A 23891-nucleotide genomic window follows, 5' to 3' on the forward strand; every position below is an offset into this window, starting at 1 on the left:
TCTCTGTCCGACATCAGAAGGAGGTGGAATATTCAGCAGGTTCTTCTGTAACTTGTCAAAAAATACTGTATTTTTTAGAACACCACCATCAGAGATCCGGCCGTTCGTACCGAAATCACATAATAAAAACTTATAGTTGGTGTCAGCAATAGCCAGTAGAACCATACTGTGTGTCTTCTTGTAATTGTAAAAATATGAACCGCTTCCTGCTGGTGGTATGATCTGAACATGTTTATCGTCCAAAGCACCTAAGCAGTGAGGTTAATTCCATCTTGTTTTAAACTCATTCGCTATTAATTTCCAATAATCTATTGTTTGAGAAAACTAAAAAAAATAAACGATTTTAATTATTTTTCATTGATTACTGAAGGAAGCAACGGAACATTCAGTAGATAAAGGTGAAGCACCAAACGCCGCGGAAGTTTAAGAGAAATCTCATTCAACCGAGGCTCCGCTCCGTGGAATAACAAACTCTACGACTTCTACACCTCCTCTATTACAACCGGGATCGTCGACTCCATTAAAGGGAGACCTCCCGTCAAACGAACATCAGCAGAACAATGTTGTAACAATGTTCTGAAATCTATCGAAGAACATTTCAAGAGACCCCAAATTAAAGACGATCGACAAATTTTTGAAAAAAATGTGTCCAGTAAGCTTCGAGATGCTTAAGATCGCATACAACGATTAGTCGCAGAAAAAATAATTAATGAAGCATTGTTTATGGCTGAAACTGGTCAACTCACCTTGACCTATTGTATTAGTTCCTCTAGTGCCAGCAATGTTTAGTCAACATACATTGACATTAGTGCTACAAGCGAACCTGTGGAATTTCTGTCTCCGAATAGTGCGTCTCCATCGTCATTTACAGCTTAGACGGTCATCTTTGAAGATGGTTCCACCGAGAATTCTAACACCTCCGTTGCTTCTTTTATATCTAATTTTATCAATTTGTAATTTTACTCAAATACATTTCTTTTACTACAGTTTTACTAATGTCAAGTTATATTGTTTTATTTTTTTACCTGTAAATAATTTTTCAGCACTTGAGATAGTGCACGACACGTCTCAGGAATGATGTGGCCTATTGCTTGGGGTGAGATTCTGGTTGAAAATTTGAGATTCTCGTAACTACTTCCTGATGGAAGAAATCGTAAGGTTGCCGTTAGTCTTTCGTGAGGACGTATAGGTTCTCGCCTAATAGTGTCTTGTTTTTTAATTAAAGGAGTTGCAAGTGATAATAACTGCAAATAAGGTTCTTCGTCCATTTGTAAATAATTATGCCAATTACGTGGGTATGCTTTCAAATCATTTAACAGATTCATATGTGCACAGATTTCTCTCTTCTTTAGTTACCCCTTACACCAAACTGTACATTTTTTTGTTTTTTTAAAAAGTAGAACTACTGCAGCAGCGGCCAATACGTTGTCGTCGTCCGACGATAACATGGTTCAAGTTAAACTGACGCACTTGTGCCTGTATACCTGTACGTTTGTTGTCGACCCATATATTCGGCATACTTGCACAATAAACTTGAACATGTATATTGTTCAAGTACCTATACATGAATGTGTATTGGGGCCTTAAACTGTCAAATTTTGTTTCCGGAATTTCATAGTGGCCGTATATCTACATTGCCGTACATAAAATGGTTTTAGCTGATTGTAAAGTAAAGAGATAATTTACGAAACAAACGCCTATTTTTAGACGACATAAAGAAGTTAGAAAATCAGACTATATCAAATAAAATAAAATAATTTTCTAGAAAAACGGGTTTTTCATTTTAAACGAGATTACTTTTTAGATCACCATATACGTATATCTATTCAAAAAAATAAAAGTATATTATGAAGTTTTTATAAAATATTTTAATCAAGAAAGGGAATGTTATAAGTAATATTTCTACACTTATATTACAATTTAATTTTTAAGTAACTAATATTCAGTCTTTATATTATATATATATATATATATATATATTATATATATATATATATATATATATATATATATATATATATATATATATATATATAAAGTAGAAAATTAATGTCATATCATTTTTTATCCTCTTCTTGAATCAGTCCAGACGCTAAGATCCAGTTTGGGAATTTGATCACTGGTGCAGCTCATTAACTTGTTACTACAAAAATAAAATAGAATAATAACAATGTATTTTCGATATAAAGAAAAGTGTTTATTGCTTAATATGTCACGTACAGAATTGCTAATGGCAGTTTTGTTTTGTTGTAGATGATTTGCAATTCTATTTGTAAAGTAGGAGAGCTATTTGTAGAGGTTATTTTGAAATAATGGTGTTTTGACTGGGTGTTATTGTTAAAAGCTAATAGTTTCGACAAAATTTAGTAATGTGGGCGTTTAAACATTTAACAATTAAGCAATTTGTTAACTGGAGGAGTTGTATTAGTCCAGGGGTTCCCAACTAAATTTTTACAAGGACCCCTTCATCAAGGTACTACAATGACGAGGACCCCCACTATTTCCTAAAGACCTAAACAAACCTAAAGTTACCTGAAAAGAGCCAAAATATGTGAAAACATAAATCAAACTAATGCTATTTAGGATTTATTTTTGAAAATACAGAGTACTTACACAAGTACATTATTAGTTTCAATTTTCACTCCTCAATTAATGAGATACGTTGAATTTAACCTTAGAATCCATTATTTCTGTAATGTTAGGTTCCAAACTTGAAACTTTCACTCTGAATTCCGACCGCATGTCAAGCCGATTCCTAAATTTGTTTTTCATGAAGCATATCGAAGAAAATGCTTGCTCACACCGATAGGTTATTGCAAACGGAAGGATTCTTTTCATGACCTTGTCTCCAAGTTCTTTGTAAACGTTACGTGCTGTTGCCCAGAAGTCTGCTATTTTCTCGCCATTAAAAATGTCATTCATCGTACCACAACACGACAAATCCACAAGTTTATCTTGTTCTTCTTCTGTGAGGCGTTGGATTTGTTCAATTGCTTGACAGCTGAAAGAATTTCGAATCCAACCATCGTCAGGGTGAGGCTCAGGGAAGTATATCCTAAAAGACGTGGCTAGGCTACGTAGGTGCTCGGCTGCGTTGATCTTTATCGGGTCAGGTAAACTCTGCTCTGCAGACTCCAAGAACTGTTTCAAATTAGGAAAGTTAGTGAACGACTCGTTTTCAATCCTTGCTGCCAACAGCTGGCACTTTTTTACCATAGCACTGATCTTATCTTCAACTTTGAATATGTCTATATTTTTGCCTCGCAAACTTAAGTTTAATACATTAAAGTGTTCAAACACGTCAGCTAAGTACGCAGTTGAGCAAAGCCAAGAAAAGTCAGTGAGAACATCTGCGTACTTGGTGTCAAGATGAAAAACACGAACTTTATCTCTAAGTTCAAAAAATCTTGTCAATATCCTCCCTCGAGAGAGCAACATTACTTCCGCATGAATAAGAAGGTGTTTATGCTCACTGCCAATCTCTTTGCACAACAAAGAAAATAATCTGGACTGCAGGGGTCGAATTTTAATGTAATTAACGATTTGAACTACTTCGTTAGGTATCTTCTGCAAAGGTTCAGGCAATGTTTTGGCTACCAAGGCTTCACGATGAATACAACAGTGTGTCTATTTCACCTCAGGAGCTACTACTTTGACACGAGCTTGAAGTTCTGCTTTGTGGCATGAAAAAAGAAAATATTCCAATATCTGGTCCTCCCACAAAAATCGAAGAAAACACAACATTATTGCTTTTTTTGATATGTCGGTGCTTTCGTCCAATTGAAGAGCAAACATGTCGCTCATGTTAAGTCTGACCAGCAATGTATCTTCAATGTTATTGGCCATATCTAAAATTCGTCTTTGGACAGTGTTGTTAGAGAGCGGAACAGTACTTATTATCTTAACAACCGCATCACCCAACATTCTCTTGCATAGAATTATTGCTGATGGTAGTATCTAGTTCCAGTGCCAGTGGAGGTGAAGAGGAGAGGCCGAATCTGTCTTACACGAAAATATTTTTTTTTGTATATAAACAAAATTATAGTTAACAATCTAAAATTTGATATAACTTTAAGTTTGCGCGATATATGTTATTAATTTTAAAAATTTAGAGAGAAAAACTTTGTTTTCGCTTTCCTAAAAAATTTGCAAAATGGACTTATATCGTTTTTCTCCCTGGCTCTTCATATATTTATTTTAATATCTTGCGGACCCCTCAGCCATACCTCGCGGACCCTCAGGGGTCCGCGGACCACCAGTTGGGAATCACTGTATTAGTCAATTATAATTTGAATTGAAGTAGTTTTATACGATGGATTTTTTGCATATTTACACAATTGAGTCAATTTTCTAAGTAGGCAAGGAAAAAAAAAGGAAATACTCACTCACAGTTGGTTTTATTCTACCTTGGACAATCGGTTTCGGACTCAGGCCATCGTGAGGTCACATATGTTACTTAACAAATAAAGATACACCGCAAGTGGTGCCAAGTAAGATACTATCTCCATGAGTACGCCAAGACAGTGTTGGTATGTTATGGTGGCTCTGGTTTTTATTTTATATTTTAATATTACAATTCTGAACGACGTAACAAATAGTGTCATTATAAAGTGATATAAGCTGTGAACTGTAGCTCTTTTAGACACCAAACTTGAAATAAAAATATATTCAAATAAATAACGAACAAAATAAAATTTAATTCTATACAATACGTAGAATAAAAAGATGCTCGTAAATAAAACAAACGGGCTGCGGTCTTCAACGTTGATGCCGGTGAACGGAAAATAAATACAATCGTCATTCAGATGGGTAGGACGAAAAAAGATCTTTAGTCAATATTCAAAGACCGGAGAACGGCCGGTCAATACTCGGCCCAGCAGAGACCGCAGAGACGGAAAAGAACGGTGGACTCTGATCAGTACTTAGAGATCGCGATAGAAGTTCTTGCTAGATTAATATTCCGGATCGAACTCAGTTCTAATAGTTGTTCTTCGCGGCATTTTATACTTTTGGCTCGTGTTCCATCTCCAGCGCGCATCGATAGTAGTGGCAGATTGTTAGTGGGAGTGCGGACACATAGAGAGACAAGATGTGACACAAGATAAGATCCATCCAATCTACTTGATAACTTAATCTTTATTTCCCTGCCATTATTGCAAACTACTCAGTACTTCTTTGTCTCCTTCGCGACCAGTTCTTTTGGTATAATCTCCACCAAATTGTAGTCGTGTCCAAATCGTGCCTGTGGCACGAAGCATGGCACCTCATTGGTGGAGATTGTGTACAGAACAACTGATGGAACCTTCAACGGATGCGTTTCGCCTCTTCTCCTGGCGTGGCTGGCAGACCATTCCTCTCTAGTGTTCTCAGTGGGCACATGTCTTCTAGAATCTCTGGAATCGTTGACTTCTGACTGAACTAAACTCTGCTTTTAAAATTCGCTACTTAAATACTGTTTGTCTGAGGTGGGAATAGGGGCTCTTCAGAGGTGCCCCCCTCCCATAGTTTTAAGTCTTTGACATGCGCCGTCAGCTGTTTACGATTGCCACTACGGTACAGTTTCAGTTTTACCATTACCGGTGATATGATATAACTGATGTTACTGTGTAGGTGTATTACTCCTGAATATTTTGTTACCTCTACCGTAAATATTCGATATCATTTGATCAGAGTATTCTATCGTCAAAAATTAAAATGGGTTTCAAAGGTGAAGAGTGCAGCTGTCATATGCATTTTTTTTATGAATATTTCAAATGCCCCATATTTTTTGCCAAATCTCAAAATCAAAATTGCATAGTATAGGTTTTGAAGATTGGGCTCTAATAATGGAAAATCCATAGTGACCGGTCGGTGAAAAATTATTCTCACGAGAATCGTAAAAATGGCAAAAATCGCGCAATGTTTATTTATTTAACAGCTTTATAGAAACTGCAAAAACAAAATGCAAAAATTGGGTACAAAAATCTGAATTCTTTATCTTTAACATTTTTGTCGATAGGTTACTCTAATATCGAATTTCTAGTATTGAGTTGATACAACTTTTATTTAAAAAATTGATTTTGCGCGCGTAACTGACATTGAAAATCGCAGGTGGCTTCAAGCGTTGTTTCTGAGAAAAAGGTTCATTCTACACAAAAAATGTTAATAAACATTTTTGGTCAAAATTATCTTAGCTACGTTTCTTATTTGAAATTTTTTGAAGCCGGGGGGTAGCAGTGGCAAACTTATTTGCATATTGTTTTGGGTCCCAAAATTGACATTTTCATCAAAATGTAGGTTGTTCGTATGATTTTTAGAGGTTCGGTGGCATTTTCACCTCCGACGACTGTAGTAGTTAATGCTCAATATGCTATCAGCTTTCCTGACCTTTTGAAATTTTGACTGACTAATCCTCGAACGAACAGTCAGAGAGACGAACAATACAAAATCAAAGGACCGATTTTTTTAAGAAGTTTATTCCGATTCAATTTATATTACAGAACGTAATAATTCATATTAAATGTTTTGAATAATTAATTCACGATCATCAATTTTAACAAACTGAGAATCAATAATACATTTTTCGACCATAAGCTCCAGTATAAATATACATTTGAAACCTCCAGGGATCACAAATCTATGATTAATAATAGAAAAATCCACCCAAAACAAATTCTAGATATCCGAACTTTAAACTCAGCGCAGTGAACTTAGGGAGTGAACACAAACTAGTACTAGCAAAGATAAGAATGAAAATAACACCAAAACATTTTCTACAGGAAATCACCGAGGAAAAATTCAATATAGAATCACTGTGGAATGACTCTACAAGAGAAATGTACCAAAGGAGGCTAGCACAGAAGATATAGCTGAAAGAAATAGACGACATTGAAGATATAAACGCGAGCTCGGAGAAAATTAAAAACAACATTGAAGCAGCAACAGAAGCTCTAGGAAAACGCAAAGTCATACTGAACAAAAGAAACAACAATAATACACCATGGTTAAGAAAAGAAAGAAAAGAAATAAAAGAGAAATTTAAAGAGAAACGAGAGGCCTACACGAAGTGCAAAACATCAAATGCTCCAGAATCCCGAGACACATATAGAAGAATACTAAATGAAACAAAGCAGTTGGTAAGAAGAACAAAAAATGAACACTGGAAACAGTTTACAAAAAGAATAAAACGAAAGGGCAGAATTGAAGGAATACAATAACCCAACAGCAAACGAATGGGAAAGATACCTGACGGAACTGTTTAAAGGAAAGGAAAATAATAATCAACACTATTGTGTTGATTATTATTTTCCGCACCTGAATTAAGACACGGAATAGAAATCAGTTTTCAAGAAGTAGAGATAACTATAAATTTACTCCAGAATAGAAAGTCGCCAGGACCAGACGGAATAACCAACGAGCTTGTAAAACACGGAGGAGAAAGTATAACCCTAGAGATACCAGACGCATGGAGAAACAGCATAATGATACCAATGTTCAAAAAAGGAGATAAAGAAGACCCCACAATTATAGAGGTATAAATCTACTAAACACCGTACTTAAGCTTACCACAAAAGTCCTAACCAACATCATCAATAAACTAACAACTTTGTCAGATAAAAAACAAGGATTCAGATCCGGAAGATTCTGCGTAGACGCCGTATTTGTACAAGACAAATCACAGAAAAGACCATCGAGTACAATAAACCAGCATATCTATGTTATATAGACCTGACAAAGACTTTCGATCTCATCCAAGTCAAAGACGTCTTACACCTACCTTATAAAAGAAACATACCAATTAATATTATACAAACCATCGAAAACATCTACTTTCATAATCAAATACAGGCAAAGATAAATGGAAAACTAACATAGTGTATACCAGTACAAAGCGGTGTCAGACAGGGTGACTTGTTAAGCCGACTTCACTTTAATATAATAATGGTCGAAATAATACAAGCAGTACGTAAAGGTCATGGTTACATAATGGGGAACAAAGAAATGCAAATATTATGATATACAGACGACGCATTAAACACCGAGACAGAAGACGAGCTCCAAAGATTAACACACATATTCAATACAACAGTCAAGAAATACAATATGATAATATCAGCAGAAACAACAGAATGTATAACAACATCTAAATACCCACTACGATGTAAAATCGAAATTGATGGAAAAATAATGAAACAGGAAGCAAGGTTTAGATATCTGGGAAATAGATATAACTAGTTACGAAAATGTTGAAGAAGAAGTACGACAACAAAGTTTAAAAGCAAGTAAAGCGCCGGGATCTCTTAATGACACAAACTGGAAGAACAAACACCTAAGACAAGATACAAAAACAAGAATCTATAAAGCAGCAATTAGACCTTTATTAACATACATGGCGGAGACAAGACCTGACACATCTAAAACGAGACGACTACTAGAAACAACAGAAATGAAAATACTCCGACGAATATCAGGGAAAAGTCTGTTGGATAGGGAGAGAAGCAAAAACATGAGAAGAAGATGCAATATAGAAGACATAAATGGATGGGTGACAAAACGGGAACAGGAGTGGAACAAACACATTAGTAGAATAGCATAAGATAGGATAGTACGAATAGCATGAGATAAGTCACCAAATGGGCGAAGAAGTATTGGCAGACCAATAAAAAGATGGTACGATAATTTACACAATTTAGGAGGCTAATATTGAAGAAGAAACAGGTTTTAAAGCCTACCTACAAAAAAGAGGAAGAAGAATAATTAATTCAATTTAACTTTATATTATTCTTACTAATAATACTAATACTCACCTTGAGCTAACTTTTTCAAAAACATTTTGCTGAATGGTGGCTATATCTGAGTTATCACAAAATATTCTAGCTAATGTGATTTTCTTGATTTCAGACAACTGCAAATGAGTGAAAGGTTTGGGTTGATGCGAATTCAGATAAAAGTAGCGATCTCCTCGCCTGGTTCTTACAAACTGATCGGCAAATATACAAGAAAATGTTTGTCCTACAAGAGATCCTTGCAACGGTTTTTCTAAAACTCCACCGATAAGAAGATCAACGTCATCTACGTGTTTGTATTGTTTTGAAAGAATATTCACACTCTGCAAATAAAAAGTAAATGATTATCCTAAAGTATTTAAAACACTCTTTTAATTTACAATGTATTAGTATATCCTTAGAAAGTGTTTTTTTCCATGATTTGTTAACCAGCCAACTCATAATATGCCACAAAATACTATAACATCATCTGGGGTGACCATCGAGTTAGAATCTATAGAGAGGGCATCACGTGACTAAAAACGACCTCACTTCGGCCGTATTGTTATGATCGTTTTGACAGATGGTGTATGATTGTTTACGTTTGTTGTTTTTTGACTATTTTTAGTTTTATAATACTTTTATAAAAACTGTAATATTATATTGTGATAGTGCATAATAATGGTTTCTTGTTCTCAACGTAATTGCAGTAGCAGGAGCAATGTTAATAAAAAATCTTCATAAATAACGTTTCTGAGGTTAGTATACAAATATGTAAACAAAGTAATGGCCCGTACTTCAGAGAATAAATTAATAGTATTCACAAAAAATCTTATAAGTAATGTAGATCGTGCTATTCTTGAGAATACTCAAATATCTTCATCTTAAATTAATTGTAATTAACTTTGTTAATTGAACTAAATGTCAGTTAATTTGTAGTTATCAAATATATAAGTTGTTAAACGAACGTATTTCTTTTATTTCATACCGTATATTCATTTTACCCTTTAAAATAATATTTATATTATTATCTGGCATTAACTTAAACAAATTAAATTTTAACTGGCAAGACAGATGGAAAATATTGGCGAATACTTCAAATAATCATTATTACAAGATCCATCCTACGTTACCATCCCTAACAGAATTACCACACATATTCCATTATAATATATCTAATCGATCAACAGCAACTATCACAAGATTAAAAACTAGTCACGGTGCTGTTCCTGCTCACCTGGCTAGATTAAACATTATAGAATCAGGAAAGTGTTTATGCGATAATATTTCCCAGTGTGATGTTAATCACATCCTGTTTGGATGTATTAAAAATAAAGCACTCTCATCTACGTTTTATGAAAACCTGGTTAAAAGTAAGTGCAACTTCCAGTAAACATAACCCACCTACTGTCATTGAATCAGAAATCTATATACAAACTCATATGTAATCACTTATATGCATCCGGATATATAATATAAATTTAGTACAATCAAGTTTTTAATTGATAAACATAACATAAATCATTTAAAAATCTGTGGCAAAAGGACTACTTTCCATGCCAAACACACTATCATCATCATCATCATCATCATTATTATTATCTGTTTCAGATACAACTTGATATGTGACTGTATTAATTTATTTTTATGTATAATATGTATATGTTATGTTAATGTATTATATGTTTCTGTATTGTATAATTTATTACGAATAATTGTAGACGCTATAACTCCGACATTATATTAATCCGCTATTGTTGGTATATTCTTGTTGTTGGCTTCTTCTTTTAGAATTGAAAACCAAACACTACTGCATTCTACTGATGGGATTGCTACACAGTTGTCTTCATTAAGTAGGATGAGAGTTGCTTCTTCTTGATTTTTCTCTTTTTCATGTCTGTTTTTTTTTTTCATGTTTATTGATGCATCTTTCCGTTGTACCTACTCTGTGCTCATTGTCCCAGGCATGATTACATATCTGTGGTTTGTCGAAGTCTCTCTTTTTGATAAATGTTTCTTGCTTGTTTTTCATGACACTTAGTGATCTTGCGATTTCTCCCACATAGAAATTGTTGCTTTCACAGGGTATTTTATAGATACAGTTCTTTGACCTCTCTTGTGTGTTGTTAGGTTTGATTTTGGACAGGAGAGATCTTAGTTTATTGGTTTTTTTGAATGTTGTTGTGATGTTGTACTTATATAATATCCTTTTTAATTTTTATGATGAACCCTTTACATATGGTATTTTTATCATCTTTGAATCTCTTCTTGTAAGTGTTTTCTCAATGTTCTGTTGTTTCCTTTTTTTAATATTATGACATTACTTGTTTATAAATGGCGATGGGTAATCATTCTTTGTTAGGAGTTTTCCTTCCCAAAGTGCATTTTCATTAGAGCAGGTGTTTTGGGCTGTATCATATAATGATTTGATAATTCTTTTTTTGATTTTTACGTTGTGTTTTGAGCCATATTTTAAATATCTGTTGGTATGGGTTGGTTTTCTGTAAGCTTCAATTGCATATCCTGTATCCTTGTAATGAACATTTCGAGAAAATGTATTGTTCGAAAGAAAAAAACAATATGTTGTTCGAAATCCTCCATGAATATGTCTGCTAATAATGGAGATAATCATTGTACACAAAGAAGACAAACAACCCACAGTATGGTGGAGGTATGTAGATGATGTGTTCTCCATTTGGTCTCACAGATCAGAAGCATTGAATAAATTTCTGATGGATATCAAGGACATCACCATGGAAAAGAAAAACAAGAATTCACTTTCTTTTCTGGACGTGTTAATCACAAAAGGGGATACAAGGTATCCAACCAAAGTTTGCAGTATTAGATATTATAATATTAACCTTAGAATACTTACCATCGTAATTTTTACGACGGCAATGTCGTTATTGTAGGATATTGTGGAAGGGGTACACCGTACACCAGTATCTCTCGCCCGCTCATCTATTCTTACATACATTAGTGCATATCGAAACGTTTTACAAGTACAGTTACGCCTACATTATTAGTGAAGTGTCTGCAAATGAGCACAGCTTCGTAAATGTTACGAAGGTAAGTAATAACGTTTTAATTAATGGTTAATTGATTTATGTCAGTACCGCTAGTATCAGAGCTCTTAAAACCTCCTTACAATTTAACTATAGTTAATACTCTACGGACAAATAAAGGAGAAATACCTCCCGAGAACATAAATCTCAAAAATCGTGAAATTGGCCATTTTTTTTGCTTCGATAATGAAAAAACAATGGTATCCTATAAGACAAAAGTAAATAAGTATGTGCTTCTTCTGTCGACAATCCACAACGGTCCAGTAGAATGTGATCCAACTGGAAAGCCAGCATTAAACTTTATAATGCAACCAAGTACGGAGTAGACACATTTGACCAAATGTGCGGAAACATAAACATCTCCAGAAAAACAAAAAGATGAAACAACGACAGCAAAAAAAATTATCACCAGAAAAAAAAATTATGGTCATTTTGTCTGAACAACTGACAAAACCTTCGCTACAGCATCGTGTAAATTGGCCAACTTTGAACCGCTCGGTAAAGTTGCTTATTGAAAATATTTTAAATCTGGAGCCGCAGCAAGAAAGAATATGCCCTATTGTGTCAAAACGTGCCATGTGTCAAATTTGTCCGTCTAAAAAACGTCGAATGACAACCCATCATTGCGAGCACTGTCGACGTCCATTTTGTGGTGAACATCGCGCCCTTTGTTGTCAACAGTGTAGTAATAAAATGTAAAATTTATGACTTTTTGTGATTTTTAGGTTTTAGAAACATCTCTTTGTTTAAAATAATTTGTAAGCCACATTTTTTTCTCAGCGTAGTAAATTTTACGATGGTTAGTGTAAATAAAGGTAAAAATAAAGTTAGTCTTCTAGTGTTAATTTCTTTTTGTGCAACCCTGTACATAAAATATGCAATAAATTGTGATTAATGCACTTTTTAAGTGACTATATACCTAGGGTTTTGATAACGCAAAAACCTATAAAGTGGAGAATGGGTCATAATCAATACACGGATAAATAGAAAAGTAGTGAAATTTTGCAAAGAGAAAATGGGTGTGATGAAGTCAAAATAATTGGTTAATGTCCGAACAAATAAGATGAGAACAATAACAACAAAATAAGAATAAAAATATTGAGTACGATTCTTTAGTGAGAATACGTTCAGATTCGACGAATATTGAAACCAAGAACACACATGCTAAAGGTAAGGGTCAGAAGAACAAAAAAAAAATTAAAGTACACGGTAGACAGTAGACATGGTATGAATATGCACGACAAGAAAAGATTTCAAATATAATATCAACTGGTCAAGTTCTATATATAGAAATGCCAATATGTCACGAACACTCTATAAACATTCCAAATTCCACAATCCTAGTCCTCTCTTATTTTTTCTATAACGTCAATATCGTACCGTACACATGTATTAAAATTTTATGATGAACCACTAGCACTTGAAAAAAGCGGTTTTATAAATATTAAAATTTACTTACATTATTGGTCATGACGTCCGTAAAATCTTTAAAATTAGATGCCTTTTGTAATCCACATAATTTGCGATAATCATTATATCCAGGAAGACCGTGATCTCTACCTCTTTGAATGTCTAAACTGACAATGTCGTATCCATAATTATCGTCAGCTAAGAACATATTGTTTAACTAAAAACGTAAAAATAAAATAGATGAAAGTTTATTATTTTTTATTTTTAAGTACCTACCTCATTGGAATAAAAGTTACTGATTTTCTGTGCCACCTGATTGGAAAGTCCTCTCAGAATTAGATTGAAGTTTTCATCTTTTGTTACAACCTCAGGTTTATTGTAAGTTTTATGAAGAATCAATGCTGAAATTTCTTTTTGGTTATGATCGACAAAGCTAAAATATAGGGTATTTAATTAAATGTTTCCTAGCTTTAAATTGAAAGAAAACAAAGTATATGTGAGATATCATCGAAATAACACTTTATTAGTTTAAAAGACTTTCCTGTCATTATGTATAGAATATACCTAATATAGTTTAAATGTAGGCACCGCGCAACGGTTTTGTTGGGTGACGCGTATCCGAAATGTCAAATTTTCCATGAATTTGGTGTAAAAATGACATTCACATCATCCTCACACATCCATTCAAATCGTTCATGAAGAATGTCCAATGTGGCATGAGCTGTGTAGTACGTAGTGCCGTCCTTTGAAACAACATATCGTTAGTGTCTAGATTATCCAATTCAGGCCAAAAGAAGTTGGTAATCATCAATTTTATTTGTTGACGTAACCATTCATCAGAAAAGGGCCTTATCGCTGAAGATAAGTTTTCGATGAAAACTGTGGTCAGTTTCTATTTGCTCCAGAGTCCATTTAGTCTCTAGTCATTCAAAATTTCACAAGTTGTGAGTTGTGAGTGACGTAAAATCGACTGAGTCGAATTCTCCTGCACACTCTCACGGAGAGCGGCGATGTTTTCGGCACCTCTTGCATTTTGTCAATGTTTAGGTGTTGATTGATTGTTAACTGAACCAGTAGACTCAAATTTATCTACTACACTGCAAATAATCATCTCGCTAGGATGATTTTGGCGACCGTAAAATAGGCGAAGCACGCGGAACTTTGTCTTAACAGAACGTCCATTTTCATAAAACAGTTTTATTATTTGTACGTGTTGTTGTAAGCTATATCCATCCATGGTGATTTGGACAAACAGACTGAATAAATCGCAGCCAATTTAAGCCACAACAATTAAATAACTTTAAATAACTATGTACTTTATGGTAGATGGTAGATTATCTGCGATGTTTGTTAGCGCCCCCGTAACAGATTTCCATGTCTTGTAATATATTCAGTTGTTTACAACCCATTTCTGTATCTTCTATTATGTAACTCTGTAGCTACCTTATCTCTAGTTGTATAAGGTATAATATAGTTAGTAACACTCTATTTACCATTTCTGTGTTTAACCAAGATGTAAACAATTTAATTACGTATTATTCTGTTGAATGTATGTAATGGAGAGTATAAAGTTTTTGGATGGTAATTTAAATCTAGTATTCGTTATATAAACAAAAAAAATAACAAAGCATCACGAGAAGATGGAGTCGTAATAGAAGCTATAAAGATGGGCGGAAGTGCCCTTCTTAACCAAATAAAAATTTTGTTTATTCTTTGTGTAACATATATCCATATGGAAAGGTGGAACAATGCAGTTACAATTTTACTACACAAGAAAGGAGACAAGGCGCACTTAGAAAACTATAGACAAATCAGCTTATTGAACCACATCTATAAAATGTTTACCCGAATAATTACAAGACTAGAAAAAAAGTTGGATTTCTACCAGCCCCGAGAACAAGCTGGCTTCCGCTCAAAATTTGGAACAATCGATCACCTACAAACAGTAAAAACCTTAATAGAAAAATCGATAGAATATAACAGATCACTGGTACTTATCTTCGTAGACTTTCACAAAGCTTCGATACCGTGGAATTAGACAGCATTATAACTGCTCTGAACAATAGTAAAATAGACTACCGGCTTACAAAGTTAGTACAAACATTGTACCAAAACGCCACTATGCGTGTAAAACACATGATATCACCAGATATCATATAAAGCGAGGTGTGAGACAGGACACTCTCTCACCTAAATTATTTATAACGGTCATCGAATCCGCCTTTAAAATGCTAAAGTGGGAAAATAGAGAAATAAAAATAGATGAGGAAATGCATAATCATCTGCGTTTTGTCGAAGGTATAGTACTTATTACCGAAGATCTGCGTGAAGCACAACAAATGCTACAAAAATTAGAAAACCTATCTTCAACAATAGGTCTAAAAATGAACATCAGTAAGACCAAATTTATGACAAATTTCATTCCCAGCGAACACCTAACCATCCAAAATCAAATGGTAGAATTGGCAGAAAAGTAGATATATCTCGGTCATGAAATCAGAATAAACAAGGATAATCAAACCTGTGAATTTCAACGGCGAATAACACTTGCTTGGGCGGCGTATACTTCACTAAGAGACATGTTTAAGAGCAACATCCCGATAGCTATGAAACGGAAGACATTTGAGCAATGCGTTCTTCCTATTATGACATACGGAGCAGAAACTCTCACGCTCACAAAAACAACAGCACTAAAAATGCGAGTGGTCCAAAGGCGCATGAAAAGATCGATTCTCGGCGTGACAGAAAAAGACAAAATATGGAACACTAATGTCGTCGAACTTATAGTCAAGCTGAAATGTAAATGGGTAGGCCACATAGCGAGATTAAAAAACTCAAGATGGACCAGAAAACTAATTGACTGGCGCCCAAGAGAAGACAAACGCAGCATGGGACGACCACAAACACGCTGCATAGACGACATTAAACGAATATCCAAGAAATGGCAACCAAACGCACAGAACCGTGAAGAGTGGCGAAAAATGGAAGATACCTATGTCCAGCAGTGGACAGAAGAGGTTGCATGATGATGATGATGATTCGTTATATTTGATTTAAGCATAAATATATTCGCCTCTTATAATATTTACCTGATGTTTTCTGAAAGCATGGAGTACATAGATCGTATAGCTGCAGTAACAAATGCATTAGACACAGATGGATCAATATCATCCCGATATTTTGAGAATTTTTCTATGATAGTTAAATATTTGGTATCTAAAAAAATAAATAAACACAATGGTAAATGACAAAAAATTTAAAATTAGTCCATAAAGTTAAATATTGGAGTCAGAATGATCATACATATATAGGTACACATTGATTCATATTTTGCTAGAGTCAAGATGTGAACGAGTTACATAAACATCATGAACAAACAATAATATGCCAAATAAATTATAATTTTGTACTCTAAATCGATTATAAATTGCTTCTCATCGACGAAAATGCTTATAGAAATCTCATCGAAAATGCTTCCCATCGCAATGTCTGTTTTCGATTAGTGTTTCCTTCTGGGGTTTAGAGTTCCCCGTTTAGGCAAATCATTTTACGTATTTATGGTGTGTTTCGGGTGGTGGATCCAGGCACCGGTGTTTGGACTTTTCTACCACTGGTGTCGGTTGATTCTGGGGTTCTGCGGAGGAGGGGTCATATAGAGCAGAGATAATAAATAGAAATGGAAGATGTGAATGATTCTTTTCAGGTGTGTGCTTTTTTCACTGAATTTACTAATTAAATTTTTTACAGATATAATTGTGCAATGAGATCGGTAAACCACAGAGAACCGTTTCCTCCTTGTTCATGTATAAAGCTCGAAGGGAGCTGTTTATCTTAAGGCAAATTTATCTTCTTCTTCTTCTTCCTTCTTTACCTAATATTTGGCGGAGTATTTTCATCTCTGTTGTTTCTAGTAGTCGTCTCGTTTTAGATGTGTCAGGTCTTCGGTCTCCGCCGTGTATGTTAATATAGGTCTAATTGCTGCTTTATAGATTCTTGTTTTTGTGTCTTGTCTTAGGTGTTTGTTCTTCCAGATTGTGTCGTCTGTATTTCTTCTTCAACATCTCCGTAACTAGTTATATCTATTCCCAGATATCTAAACCTTGCTTCCTGCTCGATTTTACATTGTAGTGAGTATTTAGATGTTGTCATACATTTGGTTTTTTCTGTTGATATTATCATATTGTATTTTTTGGCTGTTGTATTGAATATGTGTGTTAATCTGAGGAGCTCGTCTTCTGTCTCGGCGATTTATGCGGCGTCGTCTGCATAACATAATATTTGGATTTTCTTATTCTCAATTCTGTAACCATGACCTTTACGTACTGCTTGTATTATTTAAAGTACAAATTTATATACACAGTAAAAAAGTGGAGTTTTGTCCAGAGTAGACATGTATTTCCTGTTCAGAGAGAAAAGTCTCTCAAGTATGGTTGGAGATTGCTGATGTATTTGGGCGGAAAGTCTCTGTTTTTGTAATTTGCTTTGCGAAGAATACTCCTTTCCAAAGCTAGCAGCTTACCTTTGAGATCTTGACTGAGTAGAGCGTAGATGTTTGCTCTGTACTCAATCCTCTCCAAGACATTACCTAGTACGTTAAGTGTAAATGTCCGCCTATAAGAGTCAAGGTTGATCTGTTTTTTGCTATGTTTAGAAGCACGATAATAATGGCAATGGTTTGGAAAGTAGCAGAATTTGAGAAAGGCGTTGACTACTTTTGCCAGGTTAAGTCTGATGGTCGTCGGAAATTATATCAAACAGTTCTTGGGGATATTATTAGAATCTGATATGTAGAGTTGCTAATTTGGCAGATATTTTCTAGGGTTTGGTAATTTAAAGGAGCCTTAAGTGGAATATCATGAAAGTTTTGTGGATCATTGGGGGTTTCGAGTATTTCTTGAATTGATCTCTCAGATGATTCATGAAAGACGGGATCAAATCTTGCGTATAAAAACGATGTGTTGGGGATGTGTTTTAAAGGATTCTGCCTTCTGTTCATCTATATTTAGAATTTGGTTGGTCAGTATCAGGTGAGATTGATTTATTGCTTCTTGCTTAGATATGATTTTGAATTTTATCCAGGATTCACTGCCATCTGGGTAGCCCAATATAAAGTGACATCACTCCATTGGTTGGCTTTGGTGGTATTTACTTCCAGTTTGATCTGTACCGAGCGACAGTTGCATTCTATATTGACGATTAGGTATCGAGATTGTTTGAACTGATGAGGATATCTTTTTTTATTGAATTTTGGTTTTGACGTGAGGTGGGAGAGGTGGTTTCAAATAATTTATTTCGACATTGCGGACAGATAAAAAAAAATGAAAATCTAGTTAGGTATATAAAGGCCTCTAATGGGCAGGATATGTGATGCGCAGTAATGAATGGGATTGAGACAATGGGAAATAGTGGCACAGGAACGAGAAACATAGAAGGTAATAAATAAAAGTAGCAAAGACTCACGAAGAATTGTAACGCCATTGATGACGATGATGATGATTGGGAACTGATACGTCACTTGTTCGATTTATCAGTTCTTCCATGTCTGTGATACTTCTGTCGATATCAAATTGGGAGTCTAGGTTACGTAAATGAAGAGCATGTATTGTTATAAAGTGTCTGTGTAGGATTCAGTCTTCGTTTTTATAATGTCTTATTATTTTGGAAGTATTGTTAAATGTTTGGTGTAGAAAGAGGATGGTTTGTATTATGGTTTGTATTACTAAGATGCGCTGATTGTACAAATGGTGTAATCGATATATGACATACAAAGGTAATTAAGGTAAGTCGATTTACGGTATCGAATTCTATGTAATTCAGTTTGAATTTGTCAGTACTGGAACTGGCTATATATTTGAATGGCATTGTAGAAAGAGTCAAATCAATCACAGCGTAACTATGGCAGAAATTAGTACTATATCAAGTCTAACAAATATTTACAATAATTCCACCGTAAAGATACTTTATTTCCTATTAGTTCATGAAGGAAATAAAACACATGTCCCTGATATAACAAATAAAGGAATGTAAGTTTGTTGTAAAAAGGTTTTATTTTTTGAAAAACCTTGTACTATGATTTAAACGCATCAATTTCATATTTAACATACACTGAACGGCAAAAAAAGTGGCCACCGTATAAATTTCCGAAAATAAAAATTTATTGGAAAATTTAGGTACTATTGGATAAGTATACAGTAATTTAGCTTTTTAAACGTGGATTTCGACTAAGTGAATAATTAAGATATGGTGTAATCTACACTAGATGTTGCTCGAATTATTGCATTGCTACAAGATGGAAGAAGTCGAGTTTATGTATCCGAAACTTTAGATATTCTAAGAACTATAGTACGGAGAGTTTTCCATCGCTTTATAGAGACTGGTACATACTAACTTCGACTTAGTTCAGGTCGTAGAAGAGTTGCCTCGCAAAGAGATGATCGTTATATTGTGATGGAACTTTTAAGAAATCGTCATTCCACTGCAATTGCTGCTAGAAACCGTCGCAAGAGGTTCGAAATGTGAATATAAGTGACATAACGGTTAGAAGATGCCTCAATGAAAGATAACTAATGGCACGAAGGCGAGCTATTTTTCCCGAATTACAACCCAGACACTGTAGGAATCGATTAATTTTTGCTCGAAACTATCAACACTGTGGTATACAGGATTGGAGCCGAATTATCTTTACTGATGAAACGCGGTTCTGTTTGAAGTCTGGCGATGGCCGAGAGAGGGTTTGAAGATGGAAAAATGATAGATATGCCCAAGCTTGTATGTCCCAGAGAAGAAACTTTGGCGGAGGTTATGTCATAGTTTGGACTGGAATCTCATTTGAAGCTCGAACTGAACTTATTTTTATTAACGGTCCCCTGAATGCTCACCGGTACATAGAGGATGTTTTGGCAGAAGCAGTAGTTTTGGATTTGCACCACATATAAGACGGACAAGAATTTGGAGACAATCTGTCAATGCTGAACGATTGGCAACCCTGCAGGAGGTTACGATAAAACACATATCTGTCTAACTCCTCTACAGATCTTCATTTCTTCTAAGTGTTGCCCATAAATTTGAACTATGGCACTTTGGTTCCAATATCATGTTTGCACTATATTTATAATTTATAATAAAGTATGGTTCATGAGGCTCAGTGTTCGATAATCAGAGCCCTCTTTTGCTGCTTGTTTTTTAGGGATGGTTATAAATGCTGACTTCAGCCACTCTTGTGGTATTATTCCCGTATCATACAGCGTGTTGAATAAATCTGCCAATACTTCCAAGTTATCCTCTTCCATTAGTTTTAACATTTCTACTGGTATTTCATCTAATCCAGCTGCGGTATTGTCTTTAGAGTTTTTGATAGCATGTTTGATTTTATCTATCGGAATCTTCTGTCACTCTAAAGTATTTAATTCTTGTATTTTCTGCATTTTACCTCTTTCATCTTGGAAAAGTTCTCTAACGTACTCCTCCATCGTCTTAATTTCTCTGGTAAATTTATTAGTAGTACTCCTTTTTGTCTTTTATGTGTCCATGCTGTCTATTTTGACCCATTCCAGTCACTTCTCTTATTTTTTGTGCATATTTCTCATATCACATTTTGTTTCTAGTTCTTCTATCTCTTTACATTGTTTCATCAAATAGACTTCCTTAGATGTTTTGATTTTTTCCTTATTATTCGTTGTATTTCTTTATACTTCTGTAGATCTTTTCCTTTATATTTCCTTCTTTCTTCCATCTGTAATAGTATTTCTTCTGTAATCCACTGTTTTTTAGCCTCTGAGCTATGTTGTATCAAACTTTCTTGAGCTGGTTTCAGTAATGTGTTTTTTATATTATACCACTTTTTATTTACGTCCATAATTTGTTTGTTATCAGTTAGTGTTTTTTGATAATAACATTCACACAGTATAATGGTAGGTTCGTTTGGTAGTCTCGTTTGTCTCAAACGGTTTCTAAATTGTAACAGACTACCGCGATATTATTCTCAAACTTATTGTTGTATCTTTGCACAACATTCTGGTCCCCAAATTCAATTAATGCACGACAATGCGCGTCAGCATACTGCCAGGGTCGTGTGAAAATTCGTCGAAGATAATGAAATTGAGGTTTTACCATGACCTGCACAATTGCCAGATTTAAACCCAATTGAGCATGTATGGAACATATTAGGCAGACGCATTTTACAACAAAATATTGCGTTTAATACAAGATATCAACTGTTTGAGGGCCTTTCAAGGTAGTGAAACAGAATACCGCATAAGACATTGACCATGTCATCATGATTATGCCTTACAGATGTAGTACAATAATCAACAACCGTGGAAGTCATACACTAGATAACTTAACTTAAAGACTACTTTGTTGTGAGTTGATGGTTGATAACAGTTTTTTATTTTTTTTTGTTACCATTTTTTGACTTATGGAGTTCTCTTGTAATTTTCTGGAAAGGTATTGCGATAATTCTAAGAAAAATGTTTATGTTATATTCGGGACACTTGTTTATAACTTTTTATTAAAAATATTTGAAAAAACTTATTTGAAATCCTTCTGTAAGCTCGCATTTTGTTTTTGTCCGCTACATTATTTTGATGTGTGTATGTTAGTTTGTCTTCTAGATTAGTTATTATAAATTGCAATAAATATTCAAGGAAGAAAAAAAATTAAAAAATATTGTGTGCTGAAAGATTATTTATGTGGTACCACTAATAATATAAATAGAGAACAAGACAATAATTTTCTTACCTAATAAATGTTTCAGCCATTCATAATAAGTTATATGCTGTATTTCTGCTATTACTATTTTTCTAGCTTCCTGAAAGACTCTTTCGTCATCCCAATGTTTATTAACTCTAGATAATTCGACGGCTATCCTATTGTGTTCTCTAATCCACAATGTGTACATTACAGTAATTTGCGGATGCAGATTAACGCGTTGGTCACCAGAAACAAAACATATATCCTGATCTGATTTTACTCGACAATGTTCTTGGGGTTTGTTGGATACATATGGAAAATTATTTTTACTTGTTTTCAACTTTCCTCCTTCTTTGGTGCGCAGTTCCCAAGAAGCTTCATCGGAAGTACCGTAGATCTGGGAGCCATCTAGATAATGTGTAGCTTGGTTTTGCTATAAAATTATAGAATCTGTATAAGCAAGGATAATACATGTTGTCGAATAGTTTTCTTTTTGAATTATGTACCAGCTAGAACACAAGAGTATCAGTAGCAAAATTCTAAGTCCAAGTCATATAAAATCAGAAACAATATTTGTGATAGCTCTACATAATATATTAAGGTTTAAAAGGTAAATAAAATTAATGTCGAACTGAAAAAGTTTCTTGATATCGTCTGTAAGGTTTATTAGAATAGTAATAATAGTGTAGTTCATTAAAATAAGAATAAAAATGGTACAATCTTATTGGCGAGTATGACGAAGCAGCCCGATAATATAGAGACTAGTGTTAATATTATTACTATTAGAAAAGAACTCATATTGCAACCTAAGGTCTGTTGTTTTCTTAATTTGTTGATTTCTGTGATGGTTTATCAGTAATTATTTCAATCTCGTAACCCGTTCGTCTTTTGGGTAGTTCATAGAGACACCCTGGATACAGACGTAATAACTATTTATATAACAAGGGAGCAAAGTGCTATTTTTCCTCCCAATAATGAAGTTTACTGCCCGACTGACGCCTAGCGAAGAGCAGTAATCATTCAAGGGAGTAAAATTATAAACTCAGATATAATTTTTGGTCCCTACGATCTTTTGCCTTTTCTTTGGTATTTATAAAATCATTAATATCTGCGTTTTTAAAACGATGTATTTTTTTCTAAACTGTTTCATTTTCAAACGGTCGGTAGGGAGTAAGGACACCACTGGTTTTATTTTCACAATATGCTTGTTGTAAATATTGTCTACAGGTTTATGGCAGGAAGGAAGAAATTGCTCTTAATTAAGTACTTATATTAGCATTCTCCATATCAACAAGAATGTGTCCACCTGTCAGTCATAATAATAGCAGATTTGTTTGAAAGATCACAGATAAACGTGCATCATCAATAGTAATTGTTAAATAAATATTTATTATTTATCACCAGACGTCAGCTCTTGAAGGGAATAAATACAATAAACAATGAAATTTCTACTATTTTTACTAATATTTCTGAGAATATTTCACAATGGTAGTAAAGCAGTTGTATCTGATCGCTATTGTAAAATTTATGATTTAGTAAATAAGCATAATAAAAGTAGTCCTTGCGCAATATACAAGGTGATCAACTTTTTTTACAAAGTCCGTTATATTAATTTGTTATTATAGTAGATACCAAAAAAAAGTATTTACAAAAATAGGAGGTTACATTTAAGGTTTCACATTTTAGAATTAGGTACAAATATACAGGGTGTTCCATAACACTGTACCGCATCAAAGATATGTTTTTTTTTATGAAACACCTTGTATTTTATTTAAAGTTGAAACCCGTTTCACTTAGTCGTTACAAAAATATAACGTTGTGATGTATTATACAGGGTATTTAAAAAGTTATGATCAACTTTCAATGTAAATTGTAACAAGTTTAACATCCTGTATAATTGAAGAGGAGTACAAAAGCAACGACCTGTTGTGGCCACTATTTTTAAATGGTTAATAAAATGTATAAAAATGATAAACAGTTA

General features: G+C 34.1%; 1 protein-coding gene across 3 annotated transcripts in view; it reads right to left on the bottom strand.

Annotated features, from left to right (window-relative positions):
• Window positions 1-1875: 1875 nt before the first annotated feature.
• The window catches only part of LOC140438378 (salivary peroxidase/catechol oxidase-like), a 53095-nt gene continuing 31079 nt past the window's right edge, over window positions 1876-23891 (bottom strand). For all 3 annotated transcript variants that reach the window (XM_072528058.1, XM_072528060.1, XM_072528059.1), the window contains exons 7-12: window positions 21959-22343; window positions 16309-16435; window positions 13496-13652; window positions 13269-13436; window positions 8787-9088; window positions 1876-2143 (exon numbers count right to left, since the gene is read on the bottom strand). In XM_072528058.1, coding sequence (XP_072384159.1) covers window positions 2065-2143; window positions 8787-9088; window positions 13269-13436; window positions 13496-13652; window positions 16309-16435; window positions 21959-22343 — 1218 coding nt within the window. In that variant the 3' untranslated portion in view covers window positions 1876-2064. The remainder of the gene's footprint in view (window positions 2144-8786; window positions 9089-13268; window positions 13437-13495; window positions 13653-16308; window positions 16436-21958; window positions 22344-23891) is intronic.

The sequence above is a fragment of the Diabrotica undecimpunctata genome, chromosome 4 (genome assembly GCF_040954645.1).
Source record: "Diabrotica undecimpunctata isolate CICGRU chromosome 4, icDiaUnde3, whole genome shotgun sequence".
In the NCBI taxonomy this organism is placed as follows: Eukaryota; Metazoa; Arthropoda; class Insecta; order Coleoptera; family Chrysomelidae; genus Diabrotica; species Diabrotica undecimpunctata.